Raw genomic sequence first — 18,407 nt, forward strand, 5'->3', positions numbered from 1 at the left:
GAAATACCTAACAGTAGTTCTAGGGAAGTCGACACCTTTTCATACACATTCAGTATAGGTCAAGCCTATTCTTGGGGAGCAAAAACCAATGGTTACTTTTTTTCCAATTGCATTCAGTAATGCCAGGGCAGTAGACCCTTCCAGTTGTATAATTATGCACCGTACAAATCACTTAATCAGTCAACTGGACAATATACTCTTGGTGAATAGTGGAGCACTTATTCTAGGTGCAATAGTAACCTATAACTACTTTTGTGATAACAGTTTAGGTGAGTAACACCGAAGGATGTAATATACAATTACAGGTGCTTTTGAAATCAGGGAGCCTCAGATTGAGGTAAACAGTAACTCTTGTAATTTTATTTTTGGATGGCACACAGCTAACACAAGGCAAGTAAAACCCACATAATTTTTTAACCTCACAATGAACGGGGAAGTAAAACCCAATGTCACACTTTACTGAATAACTCAGTTATTCTAGGTAGGCAACAACCTAATGTAGACTTATTCTGGACAGGCTAGCAGCAAGTCGGGGGAAGCAAGACCCAGTTGGGGGACACTTTACAATTATCCTAACAGGACTAAACTGGTGATACCAACATTTGCAGGACACTCATACAATTACCCTGCAGGAATAATCTGGCGAAACCAACACTCCTTTGAGAAGAGGCACAACCTAATCACAGGAGAGTAAAATACCTTCACATCTACATTCTATTAGACCAGCAAAACAGTTGCTAAGGAAGAAAAGCAGTTCACCATTTAAGAATAGTGCGCCACACATTCAAGAAAGTAAGAACTTTTGTAACTGTTTCAGAATTAGTTACCAACCACCTCTTTACAAGTAAGTAACTTTTAAACACTTATTTTCTTTTCTAGGCAAAAGTCCCAATCCCTTGTTCTTGGAGCATGGGTTATCTCAGTGGCAGAAGGGAGTCACTTGGACTAGTGACCAACAGGCAGTGTCAGAATAGGTTCTTTAGTAGCAAAAGTCAGAGTTCCTTAGGAAAACTGGGCAAACAGGCGAGCACTTCACTTCTAGGGTTAGAAGAGGGTCCAGGGGATTCGCAGAAGACACCCTAGCAGGATTCTAGCAGTGGGACTGTGCATTGGATGAGAGGCCTCCCCATCACAGAAAACAACCCACAGCAATCCTAACCGGCTTAAGGGAAATGCATACCAAACCCAACACAGTACCTCACCATTGAAGATTTTGCAGCAGGAGAACTTCAGGGTCTGTAGCCAATGCGTGGGAGGGCTCAAAATGCAGCTCTCGAGTCTAGTGGGTCTCACCAGGCTCTCGGCCGTCATTTTCCGAGTCCCCAGGTCGATTGGAAGGAAGGGCTGCAGCAGGTTCAGGTTACACAGCAGGCTCTGCGGCCGCTGGAAATCATTTCACCCACGTTTCCTTCATCTTGCTCTTTGGTTTCGGTTCCAGTGGTCGACTTTTTTTCAGCTTCCTGGTTCGCAGTATTTATCAGGAATTGCAACACAACCTCTGCATTATCTCCCTGCATTTTACACAAAGGGGCGGTCTGGTTGTCCAATTGGGACAGCCATCCCCTCACTGGGATTTGTCCCAATTCAACCAAGGCGTAAGACAAAGGGCTGGGGAGTTTTGGACTCCTCCCTCACTTCCTGCTCCCACAGACAGACTGGAGCCTTGGCGGGGGAGTACAGTGGACTGCCGCTGAAGATAAAAATCACACAAAGGAAATTCCTGCCCTCTATGTCGGGGAAAGGAACAAGAAACGACAAACACTAAAATGGCGAAAAAAGAAGACATATCCATTTTGGTAAAATTGACATCCTTGGGCCCCTTTACTGCAACTCTGGACTCAGCCCACGGTAAAGGTGCACCAAATTAATACAAGGTATCCCTGCCACCAGCCATTGAAGGTAAGCTTGTCACTAAGAGAATTGTTACTTTTAGTGTGAAAGTGGATACATTGTATCTCCCTTGCCCTCCACATAAGGTGGGATGTGCTGGTTTCACTTAACAAAATGTAAAAGGGATCCAAAGATCCTTTCTACCCCTGGGAACTGTAGTTCACCCAAGGTTTAGCAAAAGAAAGTTAAAAGGGGAGCCTCTAGGGCAACCCAGCAACAGGTACTAATTGCCAATAAGTTGTTAAAGAGGGTAACTTTAAAAAGACATTATGGAGAGTCCTAAAAATGACACCCATAAAAAGAGTTAGATTATGTGAGTGCAGAAAAAGGTTCCCACTCACTGAGGTATTATGGAAAAATAGCCCACTAGTAAAGCAAAAAGTTATGGGGTTGACCCAGGTCAGGAAGATTGACCAGTTCTGTGCAAATCTTACCTAACCCCTCCAGAGGACCCTACAGAAGCGGGAAATCTTCATCCAGAGTCCAGGACCGAGGGATCAAGTAACTTCCAAATAGAGCGGTTTGTTCTTCTTTGGCGTCGAGAAAAAGAAGCCATAACCATAACTGAATCCAGCAGATTCCATTGCTGCAGAGTCCCTCTACAGAGTTCTGCCACAGTAGTCCGCCAGATGTCCTCCTTTTCTTCATCATGACCAAGGACCAGGAACGAGGGTCTGCTACACTGCAACAGGAAGGCATCCAGCTGGATCCATTTCTCAGGTACTGTGGGGGTTGGGGTCCATCTACCTTTTGCTATTTGTAGAGCTTCCTATTTTAAACCCTTTTGAGTTGGACCTCAACTCACCAGCACTAGCCTCCCAGCTTGTGCTTCTTCAGCTCCTCTTGTGCTTCTGTGATTTTTCTACTGAAATACTTTTTTTTTTTTATTAAGATGAGGGCATTAGAACTTAGAATTGGCTCATTGACTGTGGCTGTCCTGGCTCCCAAAAGACTCCCCTTCTGAACCTATTGGATTTGGCAGTGCTTGTTCCCTCACAGGTTTTTGTGGGAGAAGACTGCCTACATCCGCCTAAGAGAATCCAAATGTTTTACTACTTACCAAGTATGTTCTGAGCTAACTTTTTAACTTTTCCCTCCTTGAAACTCAATATTGTAATGGAAGTCACAAATGAGCGCTAATACTGTCCTCATATGACGTCACTCAGTGTGCTGGAACATGTTTAGCATAAGAAAAGTTTATTCCCCTACTTTATTCTTCTTGCTGAACTGAATCCTAACCTTTGATTCAATGTTACTATTTGCTGCTTAACTTTAAGTGTGTAAGAGTTTACTTGGATACCTGTATTGACTAATTTCATTTAACAGCTCAAATTACCCCCCTTAAGATGAGCCTGGCTGCTCAGTCACTCTGCCACCTTGTTTAGTACAGGCCTATATTAAAAGGTGGGTTGTCTAATACCAAGAGATACATCGTCCTGTAAAGTCCCACAGCAGTTGGACTCTACAATTTCTTACGTAGCAGTAGTAAATATTTTGTGCCGGCTCTCCGCTTTTGAGCTTGGTGTACCGAAACATTCGAGGCAACACATATACTAGGCAACCATACTATTTGCATATAAGCAGTGTCCGCATGCTGATTACCCTAAAATAAACCTACCCATTTTCTCTTGGTATTCTTTAGGCCTTGTGCTAAAAGCAGACCTATTTAAGAGCAAGAAACATTCTTTAAAAAGGCCATGTCTTGTGGATGTAGGAATAGTAGCCTCACTGCAACTCATTGTATGTTAGTGTTCAAAGTAGTCTTATGTACAAATGTGTATTTTCTCTGTACTTCAATTAAAAGGATGAATTATTTTTGTCTAATTTACAGGGATGTTCTGGCAGCTGCACGCACAGGAAGTGGTAAAACGTTGGCCTTCTTGATACCTGCAATTGAACTGGTCTACAAATTAAAATTCATGCCCAGAAACGGTATTTGTTTTGTTGCAATAAAAGTTTTTAACATATGTTAAAGCCTAAAATGAGCATGGTATGAACTTGATCCCTTTTTAGTTGTTGCCCGGGAGGATTAACTCGCCCACTAAAGTTTTTCAGAACACACTGTGGCGAAGGTTTAGAGAAGCTAATTTAAAGATGCAACTAGTTTACTCTTAAGTCTGACGCACCTCTCAATGGTAAAGTGGCTGAGCAGGCAAGTCTAGACTTGGAAGGAGGTAGGTTTGGTGTGAAGCATGGTTATCAAGAGCAAGTTCTTTCAAGTAGGTCTACAAATGGTATGTACACATATATTACAGGGCCCGTATTGTGAAAATCCGGGCAGTATTATTATTTTTTTTTTAAAACTACCAACAAGTGGGTAAAAATAAATTCGTGATTTCTGGGTTTGGTTAGCAGACCGACCTCTGATTGGTCCACAGACATCTGACGCGCCTGCTGATTGGATCGTGTGAAGTGCACGGACAGCCGCCTGTTAGGGAGAATTCTCATTTCTGTGCTAATTCCCTTCATCCTTGGAGACCCCCAGTTCTTTTGCCGGACTTTAGGACTGTAATTTTAACCCTGGAGTGAGTGACCTTTTTCTCACTCGTGTGTTTTGACCCGATTTGGATTGTTTCATCTGTTTTTGGAGTCTGACAAACTCCATAGGCATCTACTCTTTGTATGGTGACACACAGCACCTTCAGTGCAGTGTCACAGAGAAATCCCTTAGATTTCCCCAAAGGTTTAAATATCTTTTCTTGTGTGAACTACTGTTCCCAAGAAAAGTAAACAGACCTTCCAGGATTTTGCAGCATGAAATGACACATTTTGCGGCACAACCCTTTATTTATTGCAGCATTTTTGCGGGGCATTTTGTATTAACTGGAGGGTGTAAGATTGACACATTGCAGGAACTCCCCATCACAACTTGCATTCCTTAACCTCTCACTCTGTCATACAAATACTTGCGTGCTACGTCACACTGTCAAGTCACAATTTGCGCTGCCCAACCCCTGTCACACTCCAAATCATACTCCCAACACCTTACACTCTACAATTCCTCCCGCAATATACAGTACTTCATTCTTTTGTGCTGCTTCTGCATCTTGCATCCTTTCTCCCATTCGATCGCACTCTTCCCTCATCCTTTTTCCCCATTCTGCAGCTCACTGCCTCTTTCTGGCCAACTGTTTCCTCTCTGCTTTTTGGCTCACTGACCACACGCTCCCTCTACTTTCTGTACCTCTGCTCGCTCTGATTTCTGGTCCACTGCATCACTGCTTCCTCTGCTCTCTTGTGCACCGCTTCCTCCTCTGACCCACTGCTCTCCCTCTGCTTTCTTGCCCATCACTTCATATCTCACCCATCACTCTCCCTCCCTCCCTCCCTCTCTCTCATAGTGTAACCATTTTTTTTATTTTCTTTAAATGTAGATTTTGACCCAGAATTTAAAAAAGGAAAGGAGGATATGCTATTTTTAGACTACCCATTTTTGGAAATGAGCAGGTGACCTTATTCTCAAAGGTGACGGCGCATTTCCACAGGCTTGAGCTGTAGCGCAAATTGTGCACTGGCCAGCTGCCTGGAAGGGTGTTCTGGGTTGTTTGACCGAAGTGTAATTATTTGCGGCGGAATTGACCGTAGTCAATTTCGCTGCGAATTGATTTGCACTTGAGCCAAACAACCCAAAATGTACCTTTCTCCACCACCCCCTCTCCTACTTAACAGCTTGGTCGCTGCTGCTTCCTCTGCAACCCTGCGGTGCCAGATCCGTCCCTCTAACGCGGGTCGGATCCGACTACTCAGGGACCCTTTTTTTTTTTGTCCCCGCCTCCAATTTTGAGAACAAATGGGAAAACACTTCTGCAACCACCCTAGACCAAAAATACTGAACATGGGGAGCGGGTGACCTCCGCAACACATGTTCTGTATTTATAATATCGAAGTACTGGACGAAATAGGTCAAATCGTACCATTCGTTCAATAGTTTTTTTTTTGTCATCAAAATGGGCAGTACCTTGAATAGAATCGCTCTCCCGACAGTGTTCTGCAAGTCCCAGCGCCTTTCACAGGGACAGGCCCTCCAGGGGCCTGCCACTGTAAAATGCGACCCAAAAAATGCATTTTTATCCTGTTTGAGGAACAGAAATGCAAGCGACACAGCAGCGGTTCATACCTTGAAAGAAATGCAGGGTCAGGAAAGACCCTGTCATGCAGTGGCAGCCCCACATCCCGTGCGCGTAGGATTGCCTACAATTTGTGCACATTTAAAAGTGCATCTTGCTTGGAAATGAGGGATGCGCTTTTAAATTGGCAGAAACGCCACTTTATTTGATCAACAAGGTGAAAAAGGCCATCTGAATGGGCGCACATATAAAATGTGCCCATTCATGTGTCCCTTGTGGATTGGGCTGCACTTTTTTGGGGCGCAAGTGCTGAGATGTTTTAGCGCATTTCATTTAATTTACTGTATAAAAAAAAAAGTTGAGACCCTGGCACCCTGAGTATTTATTTTTCAACCGTAATTTTTGCAGATTACTTTAAAAACATTTTTTTTAAAAGGTGCTGTTTTTGCACAAAACGGCAGTTTTCACAGCATTTTGCGGGATCGCTATGAGCTGGAGTGTCTGAGTAAAGTGAAATTCACTTTACTTACCTATTCTTTGCAGTTCCAGCACACACCATCTTATGTGGACTGCTGAGGGTGGGAGGGGTTACCTACTAGCCCCTTAACCTACGTTCTCTTGTAACATTTTATTATCTTACTCTCACTACTTCTGGTAGCAGTGGTTTATTTTTCCTATCATAGTGCTTTTCTACCGCAGACAGAATCCTCCGCTGCAGTACATCATAATATGGGCGACCATTTTGTCAAAATGGCCTGGTCTTGTTTTTTCACCATTTTCTGTTTGTGAGGTTTGTCTTGGGTTTTGCTCTGTGCGTTGAGCCAGGTTTGAGTCCTTTGTTCGTTTTGCCTTTGGCAGGCTTGAGCCCTGAAGCTCGCCTCTGGCTCCAGTGTGTCTGGAAGGGCAGGATGTGATGGAGGTTCCTGAAACTCCCCCTTTCAGGACAGCCACCCTGCTATTGATGCACAGCCTGCTTAAAAGGCGAGGGTTTTGGGACTAGTGGCAGAGTCGACCACTGGGAGAAATGCCCAACGAAGAAACCCTGAGCGAAGCTTGTTGCATCCTCCTGGATCTTTGAACCGCCCGGTAAAGCACTGCTGCTGTGCTAATGAGCCTTTTTCAATTCGACAGAGAAGCTCCGGAAGGGATGACTTCTTCCCTTGGGTTAGTGGGACCAACTAACCCTGAGACGAACTCCCCTGTACCATCTTCCCCCGACTGGCTGTACTGCTTCGCTGCTCCAAGAACCAATTGCCAGGGGTCGAGAAATCTAGTCCAGGGCAACGTCTGAAATCTGGCCTAAAGCTCCTGGTGTCTCACGAGGACCCTCAAGAAGCAGGACGACCAGAGCCAGAGCCCAGGACGGAGTGAAGGAAGCCCAACCGGTATCCAAGATCCGCAGTGGTGCTGTTTACCAAGTGCTGAAACCAGGCGTGCCACTGTTGGGGAGAATGCTTATGATGCTAATTCCCTTCACCTTAGAGACCCCCAGCAACGTTGCAGGATTTTGAGGACTTGATTTATTTTTTTACCTGGAGAGTGAGAGCCTTTTTTCCCACATTATGTACTTTGATGGGTTTTACTCTGGGGTTTTTGATTATGGCGTTTTAGACTACTCTATATGCATCATCTTTTCATTTGTGTTACACAGCACCCTCAGTGCAGTGACACAGGGAAGCATTTCAGGCTGTCCCAAGGTTTAAAATACTACCTTCTCTGGGATAAACTACTGTTTCCCAGAGAAAGTAAAGTGAAATTGACTACTGGTCTTTCCAGATTCCTAGACCCAGCACACCCTATCGTACAATAGAGCGCTGGATGGGTTACTTAGTGTCCCCTATGTCTTGAAACTCAAGTAGCAGTCAAATGCTACCCTTTCCTATCAAAATAGCTGGTGGCAGTGGTTTTACAACGAATAATCGCGGGAGCCATGTTTATCAAGATGGCTTCCGAGCCCCAGCCTTCTTTCACTGTTTCTTTTTGGAAAGGTCCTTCTAGAGTTTCTCTGCGCGGTTTGGTCCCTTTGTTCCTACGACTTTGGCGGACTTCAAGACTGAAGACCGCCTCTGGTGCCTGAGTGTTTGGGGGGGGGCAGGAAGGAGGTGCCTGAAACTCCCTGTGCTTAGTCTCCTAAAAGACCCAAATGCACTCTGGCGTGATTGGCTGGCTGACTGACTATCCAGCAAGGACAGCCACCCTGCTGGGTAGTGACAGCTAGGCTGGAATAAATGGGAGAGAACTGAATAAAAGTCTCTTGGCTTGGAAGGCAGAGTCGACCACTGGAACGAAAGAACCGAAGACAAGCTGGAAGAGGATGGCTTCTGCAACTCCTGGACCGATGGTTTGCCTGTTGAAGCCCTGCTGCAGGTCAGAATTGCCAAGTTCATCTCGACCGAGAAGCCCTTCAAGGACGACTTCTTCCTTTTGAGTTGGTGGGACCAATCAACTCGTAAGCCGCCTGGACACCATTCTAGGAGATGGTTGTATTTTCCTCAGAGTGCTGCAGGAAACCGAATATCCAGGGAGAAGGACACCAGTTTGTGTGCTTAAAGACAGCTACCGGAACCAAGTATTGCCTTTGCCAGATTTTTGACCAGTCGCAGTGCAGTAGTCCCCCAACGTCCTCCCTCTTGTTCCCACGACTGAGGCTCAGGAACAGCGAGATATGCAGGAACTGCCAGGAACAGAAGTCTTCAGCTGCATCTTTTTCTTCATTATAAGGTACTGTGAAAACTTGATCGAGAGAACCTAACTTTCACTGCGAAAGTGTGAAACTTTTGCAGCTTTCAGGCCTGACCAGCTAGTGACCCAGCAAATGATTCTTCATTTTGCAAACTACTTCCGAGAACTTTTACAGAGACTCTACCGTTTTACTCACCAGAACCGTTTTATCCTATACAAGACTTTAGCCCATTGACTTTGGCCTAACCTATTGAATTATATTGACTCTTCTGGTGAACTCAGTATCTGCACTGTCTAAGAATACCTTTGATATGATATGATATGGCATTTGTAACGCGCCTATACACAAGCGTTTCAAGTGTTTCAAGGCGCAAAGAACGTTCTTGAACGTTCTTTGTGATATTCTAATAACCTATGCCTTTTTGCTCCTACTTTAAAGTAATCTAAATGCCTCAAACTTGTAGCTTAGTACTGAAGTATATTGGTGTATAATATTTAATTGCCTCCTTCTAGTGAATGTTTTATAACCGACTGCGAAATAAAGTCATACGTGTTTTACCAAGAAACCTTGAGAGTAAGAGTTTATTTGAATACTTGTGATTGTACACCTCTGTGTACAGCTCACATTCCCTCACTGCTCAGCCCTGCTACCAAAAACTGTGTAGTACAGACTTGTACCAAAGGTTGGTTTTGCTTACACCTGGAGTCCTAATTATGTGTGGTGGTCTCAGACGGCGCTGCATGCAATTCTGCCTAACACTGGTGTCAAGTGGTGAGGATAAATTGTATAGTTGTTACATTGAGCTTTCTGCTTTACTTTTGTTAAAATAATAACCTTCAATGCTAAGCACCACTCGAAAAGCAATTTTATCATGCCTGATATGGATAACTTCAGACGGGAGGCCCTGATCATTTTAACAGTAGATCAACTGAAGGAAATGTGTAAAGTCAGGAATCTCCCTGTTAAAGCAAAGAAAAATTCATTGATTGAAAGATTGTTGAATTATCAAAGTCTGAGAAGTGGGTCTGTTACACCTACTCCTTCAGCAAATGTGGAAAATGAGGATAATAATGATTCAGTTTAACTCTAATGTTGGGGAGTTGGAGGCGTCTCAGGATGTTAGCCCCTCTGAACCTCAAAAAGCTCTTAGGCCTCAACCTTTAGCCACAGGGACCCTACCAGGTCCAGTACTGAGTCCAGAATGTCTCTCTTGGAAGAAATTAGACTTGAGTTAGAGTTCAAAAGGCTCCAAATGCAAATTGAAAGTAAACATCAAGAAATCAAACTCTGAGAAATGGAAATGCATCATGCTCTTGAAATGAAGAAATTATCTCTTGAAAATGGTTCTATCCCGCAGTCTAATAAGTCTTCCAGTCCTAAGAGACCTTGCATGGAAACCACCCAAGGGTGGCATTTGTGTAAAAATGGCCCCAGTCTTCTTTTTTTGCCATTTCTTTGTGGAAAGGTCCTTGAGATTTACTCTGCGTGCCAAACCAGGTTTGGTCCCATTGTTTTGCCTTTGGCGGGATTCATGAATGAAACCCGCCTCTGGCTCCAGGGTGCCTGCGGTAGGAAGGAAATGAGGGAGGTGCCCGAAACTCCCTGTGCTTGGTCTCCTAGGAGACCCAAATGCACTCTGTAATGATTGGCTGGCTGACTGTCCGGCAAGGACAGCCACTGACAGCTAGGCTGGAATGAATGGGAGATAACTGAATAAAAGGCAAGTCTTTTGGCTTGGAAGGCCGAGTCGACCGCAAATCCTGGACCATTGGTTTGCCTGGTGAAGCCCTGCTGCAGTGCCGATATGCCAAGTTTGCATCGATGGAGAAGCCCCTGCAAGGACGACTTCTCCCCTTGAGTTGGTGGGACCAATCAACTCCAAAGTAAGCCACCTGGACAACCATCTCGGAGCTGGTAGAATTTCCAGAGTTGCTGCTGGAAATCGTATAGCCAGGGAGAGGAACACCAGATTATGTGCGTTTCTTTTAAGCTGGCCTAGACCTCCAGGAAGATCCTCCAGACTCCTAGGAAGTAGGACTGCCTGAGCCCCCTCAACAGAGTGCAGAACCCTAGAAGCAAGGAAATTCCATCTCGACAGCCAGGAACTGCAGTGTTGCTATTTGCTTTAGATTCGAGGAGCTGAACCATTGAACAGCCACTGAAAGTGCAGTTTGCCAGTTGCATGTTTTGACTGTCCCAGTGCATTTCAGGAGTCCCCCGACATCCTCCCTCTTGTCCCCACGACTGAGGCCCAGGAGTAGTGAGATCTACAGAGCTGCACAGGAACCAGTCATCTACTGCATCTTTTCTTCATTTTAAAGGTACTATAAAAAAGGCTGAGAGAACTTACCTCTCACTGTAGAGTTGCTTGCATCTTCCACTACTCGCAAGTCTAATCAGCTTGTGGCCCTACATTTGATTCTAATTTTCTCCAAAGACTTCTAAAAACATTGTGCACAGACTTTCTACTTTCCTACAAAGCGCTTTAGCTTACATAGACTTTTGCCTATTGACTTTGGCTTAGCGTCTTCCACTGAATGACTCTTATTGGAGGATCTGAAAGTTTTTGTCTGCGTGATATTTGTGGTCTCTTGTTTTAAATAATGTTTTCCTTTGACTTGTTACTTTATGATCCTAAATGCAACAGTGATACATTAATGCCCCCAGCACCCTAGAAATTGAAGTCACCTGAGGGTGTAGGTAGTGTCTGTGGGCCATCCCAAAAGGTATCTACTAATTTAGAGCTATTAAGAGTGTGTATTTCATGAAGTGTTATTGAGTGTTACTATTCTATTGTTACCTTCTGAAGAAGGCTTATTCTAACTGACTTTTAAATAAATTAATAATTGTGTATTCAAGAAACCTTGATTGTAAGAGTTTATTTGAATACTTGTAACTATAAATCTCTGTAACTCCACTACAGCTCACATTGAGCCCTTTTGAGATCAGCCTGGCTGCTGAACACGCTAACGAAACTGTGTAGGACAAGCTTATACCAAAGGTTGTGTTTCCTATACCTGTAATCAGTTGTTTGTAGTGTTCCCAGAGGGTATTACATACAAACTTTGCCTAATAGGCTCAACGTGGCTCACTGTAGGTTTGACTTCGGGAGTTTCACGAGCTGTGGTTTTGAGTTTCCAGCGACAGTTACGTCATGCTTATGGCATAGCATAGATGTCTCGATTTCAGTTCCAGCAGTACAGGAGGACCCCTACAAATGCGGATGGGATCTGACATTGTCATGACCCTGGGCAAGGTCAGCAGGCCATCATGAGCAGCATGGTCAGACTCCGGGTTCCTGCAGACCTTTCGTCATGGTGAGAGATGGCAGCAGCAGGTTGACTAGGTCCCAGCAGAGCTTGCAGGATGCAAGCAAGTTTCCAGGGGTGGGACAGTGCCCATAAAACGACCCATTCTTTTGCCAGGCATATGTACTCCAGTGTGAGTAGGTTCTAAAAAATGCTCGAAACCATTGTTCAATATTTTTTTTTAAAAAAATGTATCTAGACTTTATTGGAGTATTAATTGGCATGTCGCATATCAATCACACAATGGGTGGGTGTGCTGTTTCATGGTGACTGATCATAGCTGTGTTACTAGCATACTTGTAAGTTAAAGCCCTGGTGCACTTAACAGGGAACACCAGCTGTTTTGGTTTAGAGTAATTTATTCTTAATCAGAGTATGTTGTTCCTTTCAGGTACTGGAGTCCTCATTCTCTCTCCCACGAGAGAGCTTGCAATGCAGACCTATGGTGTTTTAAAAGAGTTGATGACCCACCATGTTCACACATATGGTTTGGTAATGGGAGGAAGTAACAGATCTGCGGAGGCACAGAAACTTGCAAATGGGGTCAATATTGTTGTGGCAACCCCTGGCAGGTTGTTGGATCATTTGCAGGTGCTATTTTTTAATTTATTATGTGTTGATTGTAAAGTGCCTACTTTTATACCAAATGGCTTGGAGCATATACTATTTAGTTGTTGGGCTTTTTTTTTTTTTGCAGATTAAAGTTGCTGTCTACTTAAAGTTTTTTCTTTTTTTCTTTTGTCAATGGAAAATTGTATAGAACACACCAGGTTTTATGTACAAAAACCTACAGTGCCTAGTAATTGATGAAGCTGATCGAATCTTGGAAGTTGGCTTTGAAGAAGAAATGAAACAGATAATAAAACTTCTGCCAAGTGAGTGAATCGGTTGATCTAATATGCCCTCATGTTCATACAATTAAAATGAAGCACTTCCCATTATGAACATAAACATTTATAAAAATGCATATATACATTGTACTATAGATTATGCATACAGTAGATCTTTCTCTAGCGTTTTTTGTGTATGTATGCGCATGTGTGGGTCAATGTAGAAGGCCATGCGTTATGTATTGCCTTGTCTACAGTATATTCCTAATTCTTTTAAAATATTCTACATGAACATATCAAATTGTTTAACATGGCAAAGGATGCAGAGAACGGTCACAAATGCTAGTCATATAAAGAAATGTCATCTCCATTAATGGTGCCCTGTGTTCCCAAATACGTCTGCAAAGATTGCGTCCAGATTAATTTAGCAACATGACCAAAGGTGTTTTCCCATATGGATTTCTGAAATGGTCATCTCAAAAGGTATGTAGTCTGTATTATCCACTTCTGGTGATCTGTTTTGCTAGCTGTCGAAGCACAACACTAAGTCGCAGTGCAGGACTACAGCACGTTGGGTAGCAGTAGAAATGGCAAAATTGGTTGGTTGCAGGTGTATGTACACGTCCCACTTGGGACCTCCCGGTGGCATGCTCCTGACCCTCCCCCACAGCTGCACATCCTTTCTCAATGCTGGAGCATTGCACAGCAGTGCTTGTGTTAACTATACATTTTAATGATTTCAGAAACTGTCCATTAAACAGGATTCCAACACGATTTTGTGCAACTGGCATTTTTCCAGTGTATACAGGGCAGAAGGCAATTTTATTTATTTTTTTCGTCTAATTTGGAGGTTCCCCTCCTTCTTGCTAGATTCATTGGGTTTTGACTCCTTTTGTCTTCCCAACCAGGCCAAAGTGACTTCTTGTGTTCTCTGTTCTAAGAGTCCTTATGACTCCTAAGTCTGGGATATCCCAGAGCATGTTGCCTCTTCGATAGTCATCTGGCTAGGCTAGTGGTGGCCTTTTCACCTGTATAATATGGTTGCACATGGTGGAATCCATTTGACCTGGCTGGCTCCATTTTGCCCCACTCTATTTCGCATAATGGAGATTGTCCTTGTCTCAAAGATGTCATGGTCTCCCATGACTATCCTGTGTCTGTCCCCCTGAAACCAGTTCTGACTAGTGTTAGGGAGAATTCTCAAAAAATGTGCTAATTCCGTTCACCTTGCGGACCCCTAGCAACCTTGCAGGATTTGGAGGATTTGATTTATTTATTTTTTTACCTGGAGAGTGTGACCCTTTTTCCCACTCATGTATTTTGAGATGTGTTTTACCCTTGTGTTTTCTTTGGTTTTGGAGTCTAACCGACTCCATAGGCATCATCTTGTTCATTTGTGTCTCGCAGCACCCTCAGTGCAGTGACACAGGGAAGCCTTTCTGGCTTTTCCAAGGTTGAACTACCTCCTCTGGGATAAACTACTGTTTCCCAGAGTAAGTAAAGTGAAATTGACTTTGCCAGTCTTTTAAATTCCTAGACCCAGCACACCATATCTTACAATAGAATGCTGGAGGGGTTACTTAGTATCACCCTATGTCTAGATAATAATGCTACCCTTTCCTCTCAGAATGGCTGGTGACAGTGGTTTTACAACAAACTACCATGATTTTACCAGACCGCGAGCGCTGGTAACGTTAAATCGCAGGAGTCATATTTTTCAAGATGGCGTCTGAGACCCCTTTGTTAAAACAGGTCCTGGTCTTCTTTTTTCACAATTTCTTTTTTTTTGGAAAGGTCCTTCTCAGGTATTTCTCTGCGCGCTAAACCAGGTTTGGTTTTTGTTCATTTCACCTTTGGGAGACTTCAGGAGTGAAACCTGAAACCTGCCTCTGGCTCCAGAGTGTCTGGGGTAGGCAGGAAGTGAGGGAAGGTGCCCGAAACTCCCTGTGCTTGGTCTCCTAGGAGACCCAAATGCACTCTGTGGTGATTGGCTGGCTGACTATCCAGCAAGGACAGCCACCCTGCTGGGTGAGTGACAGCGAGGCTGGAATGAATGGGAGAAAAATGAATGAAAGGCGAGTCTCGACTTGTAAGGCAGAGTTGACAACTTGAACGAAGGAACCGAAGAAGAGCTTGAAGAGGACGGGTGTTGCAACTCCTGGACCGTTGGTTTGCCCGGTGAAACCCTTCTGCAGGTCCGAATCGCCAAGTTCACATCGACAGAGAAGCCCCTTCAAGGACGACCTTTGAGTTGGCGGGACCAATCGGTAAGCCACCTGGATGCCTTATCTCAGAGCTGGTTGAATTTCCTCAGAGTGCTGCAGGAAGCCATAGAACCAGGGAGAGGGACATCAGTTTATATGCTTGACTTGCAGCCACCAGAATTGAAGTTTTGCCAGATTTTTTACCAGTCCCAGTACAGTGCAGGAGCCCCTCCGTCCTCCCTCTTGTCCCCATGACTGAGGCCCAGGAACAGTAAGATCTGCAGGAACTGCAAGGAAATGAAGTCATCAGCTGTGTACTTGCATCTCGCCGTGGAAGTGCTTGAATCTTTTGCAACATGCAGGCCTAATCGGCTTGTGACCCAACCTATGATTCTTCTTTTTACAAACTACTTCTGAGAACTTTTGCAGAGACTTTAACTTTCACTTACCAGAACTGCTTTATCCTATCCAAGACTTTAGCCCATTTTTTGCCCTAACCTATTGAATTATATTTAGTCTTCTGGTGAACTGAAGTGTTTGCACTGTCTAAGAATAATTGTAGTCTTTTATGTTCTGATAACCCTTCCATTTTACTTAACGTTTCCTAAGAGTGTACAGTACTGAAGTGTATTTTTGTATGATTATTTGATTGCCTCCTTCTACTGAATTTTTTATAACTGTTAAATAAATTAATAAGCGTTTAACCAAGAAACCTTGAGTGCAAGTCTATTTGAACACCTGTGATTGTAGTCCTCTGTCTAACATCATTACAGCTCACATTCCCCTCTTTAGGTAAGCCTGGCTGCTCAGCCCTGCTACCAAAACTGCGTAGTACAGACTTCTACCAAAATTTGGTTTGCTTACACCAATAGTCATTGTGTAGTGGTCCTAAAGGGTACTGCATACAAACTCTGCCTAACAACTGACAGATGCCGTTCTAGTCTAGTGCAGATTCACTTCCTTTGTGTAATAGCCATTCCTGAGTGCATAATTGTTTGGAGGGATAGTCAACCAATGGCTGGAAAGAACTGAACAGATATCTGTAGTTGTTGGGTGATTGAGTGAATTGTTCACCATTTCCTCCTCAGGGGGATACAAGCAGACCACATTACCTTGTCTACTGCTGGAAACATCGTACCTGCACTCGAGGAATGACTGAAGCTCTGTGCCAGGATCCTTTGACACTCTGCCTAATCAGATGGTGAAGCTCTGCCTCTGCAGAAGGAATTGTCTGTGATGCTCCTACTCCCTGATCCAGTGGGGACAACTGGATCACAGCTTCTGCGCAAAGGCCTAGTCTGTTAGGCAAGAATTGATATAGTAACCCTGTAGGAGACAGTTTATGGTCTTTCCATAAACAACTTTCCAATAAGTTTTTGCATCGAAAACCCAACCATCGAAAGTATTTAAAACAGGGGGGGGTCTAGGAATCTCTACCAGCACGAACACAGCCCAGTGACCTGTTCTTGGGCGAATAACCCCTGGGAGAGACTCTACCAAGTCTTTAGCTCACTGTCCCTTTCACAGAGAAGAAATTTCCCTGCATATCAGTCTTTGTCCTGCCCAGGGGCAGTCCAGCACCGAAATACTAGGCAATTATCCTCTGAACAAGAGTACCAACAGCAACCCCATACACGTGTTTCGGCCTTCTTGGCCATCATCGGTGAGGTGAAGCTGTGCCTCCTCTAAGAAAAGTGAGCAAGGGGTCCACGCCTGGATCGCCCTGTTAATTTAGGGTGAAACCCAAAGGTAATTCATGGAAAACAATGCATTCTTTTTTTGGGGGGGGTCCACTAACCCCCTGGTTTTTTTACCCTTAAAAACCCACCCCAACAAACATTAACCCTTTACCCATCACATATATGCATTCGGTGTATATATTTTCGATGGATAGGTTTCTGTGGAAAAGGTTTTGTTGGACACCTTTTCGATGGAAACACTAGATACCGTGGGAGACTACACAACCCCTGTTCTCTTGGTATTAGATAACCCTTCTTTTGGTATAGGCTGTACTACACAAGTTGGTAGTGTGACTGAGCAGCCAGGTGTTAAGGAGAATTCTCAGAAATGTGCAAATTCCTCTCTACCTTCGACACCCAGCTCTTTTGCTGGACTTTAGGAATTTAATTTTTTACCGGGAAAGAGTGAGACCCTTTTTTCCCACTCTCTCGTATTTTTAATGTGATTTGAACACTGTTTCTTTTGGTTGTCGAGTGTGACAAACTCCATAGGCATCATCTTTTACATTGTCACACAACATCCTCAGTGCAGTGACACAGGGAAGTCTGTTTAGATTTCCCAAGGTTTAAATACCTTCTCCTAGGAGAACCAAATACACTCTGGGTTGTTTGAACATCACAAAAAAAAGTTCACAAGTATTCTTAGACAGTGCAGATACTTTGAGTTCACCAGAAGAGTCAATAAAATGTAATGGGTTAGGCCAAAGTCAATGGGCTAAAGTCTTGGATAGGATAAAACGGTTCTGGTAAGTAAAACGGTAAAGTGTCTGTAAAAGTTCTCAGAAGTAGTTTGCGAAATGAAGAATCAGATGTTGGGTCACAAGCTGATCAGTCCTGCAAGTTGCAAAAGTTTCACACACTTTCGCAGTGAGAGGTAAGTTCTCTCGATCAGGTTTTCACAGTACCTTTTATAATGAAGAAAAAGATGCAGCTGAAGACTTTTGTTCCTGCCAGTTCCTGCAGATCATGCTGTTCCTGAGCCTCAGCCGTGGGGACAAGATGGAGGACGTCGGGGGACTGCACTGGGACTGGTCAAAAAGCTGGCAAATCTTCAATTCTGGTAGCTGTAGACAAGCACACAAACTGGTGTCCCTCTCCCTGGTTATTCGGTTTCCTGCAGCACTCTGAGGAAAATACAGCCAGCTCTGAGAATGGTATCCAGGTGGCTTACGAGTTGTTTGGTCCTACCAACTCAAGGGCAGAAGTCCTCCTTGTGGGGGCTTCTCTGTCAAGGTGAACTTGGCGATTCGGACCTGCTGCAAGGCTTCACCGGGCAAACCAACGGTCCAGGAGTTGCAGCAGCCGTCTCTTCAAGCTCGTCGTCTGTTCTTTCGTTCCAGTGGTCGACTCAGCCTGCCAAGCCAAGAGACTTGCCTTTTTATTCAGTTCTCTCATATTCATTCCAGCCTAGCTGCCACTCACCCAGCAGGGTGGCTGTCCTTGCTGGACAGTCAGCCAACCAATCACGCCAGAGTGCATTTGGGTCTCCTAGGAGACTAAGCGCAGGGAGTTTCGGGCACCTCCCACACTTCCTGCCCACCCGAGACACTCAGGCGCCAGAGGCGGTCTTCAATCCTGAAACCCGCTACAGGCGTAGGAACAAAGGGACTGAACCTGGTTTGGTGCGCAGAGACAAACTCTAGAAGGACCTTTCCAAAAAGAAACAGCGAAAAAAGACCGGGACCT

The 18,407-nt window shown here is 44.3% G+C and overlaps 1 protein-coding gene across 2 annotated transcripts in view; it reads left to right on the top strand.

The window, feature by feature from the left end:
* Window positions 1–18,407, top strand: part of DDX18 (DEAD-box helicase 18) — a 199,173-nt gene that overhangs the window by 62,104 nt on the left and 118,662 nt on the right. For both annotated transcript variants that reach the window (XM_069616589.1, XM_069616590.1), the window contains exons 5-7: window positions 3,722–3,822; window positions 12,340–12,539; window positions 12,709–12,823. In XM_069616589.1, the coding sequence (XP_069472690.1) occupies window positions 3,722–3,822; window positions 12,340–12,539; window positions 12,709–12,823 (416 nt within the window). The remainder of the gene's footprint in view (window positions 1–3,721; window positions 3,823–12,339; window positions 12,540–12,708; window positions 12,824–18,407) is intronic.

The sequence above is a fragment of the Ambystoma mexicanum genome, chromosome 9, assembly GCF_040938575.1.
Source record: "Ambystoma mexicanum isolate Mex_15411 chromosome 9, UKY_AmexF1_1, whole genome shotgun sequence".
In the NCBI taxonomy this organism is placed as follows: Eukaryota; Metazoa; Chordata; class Amphibia; order Caudata; family Ambystomatidae; genus Ambystoma; species Ambystoma mexicanum.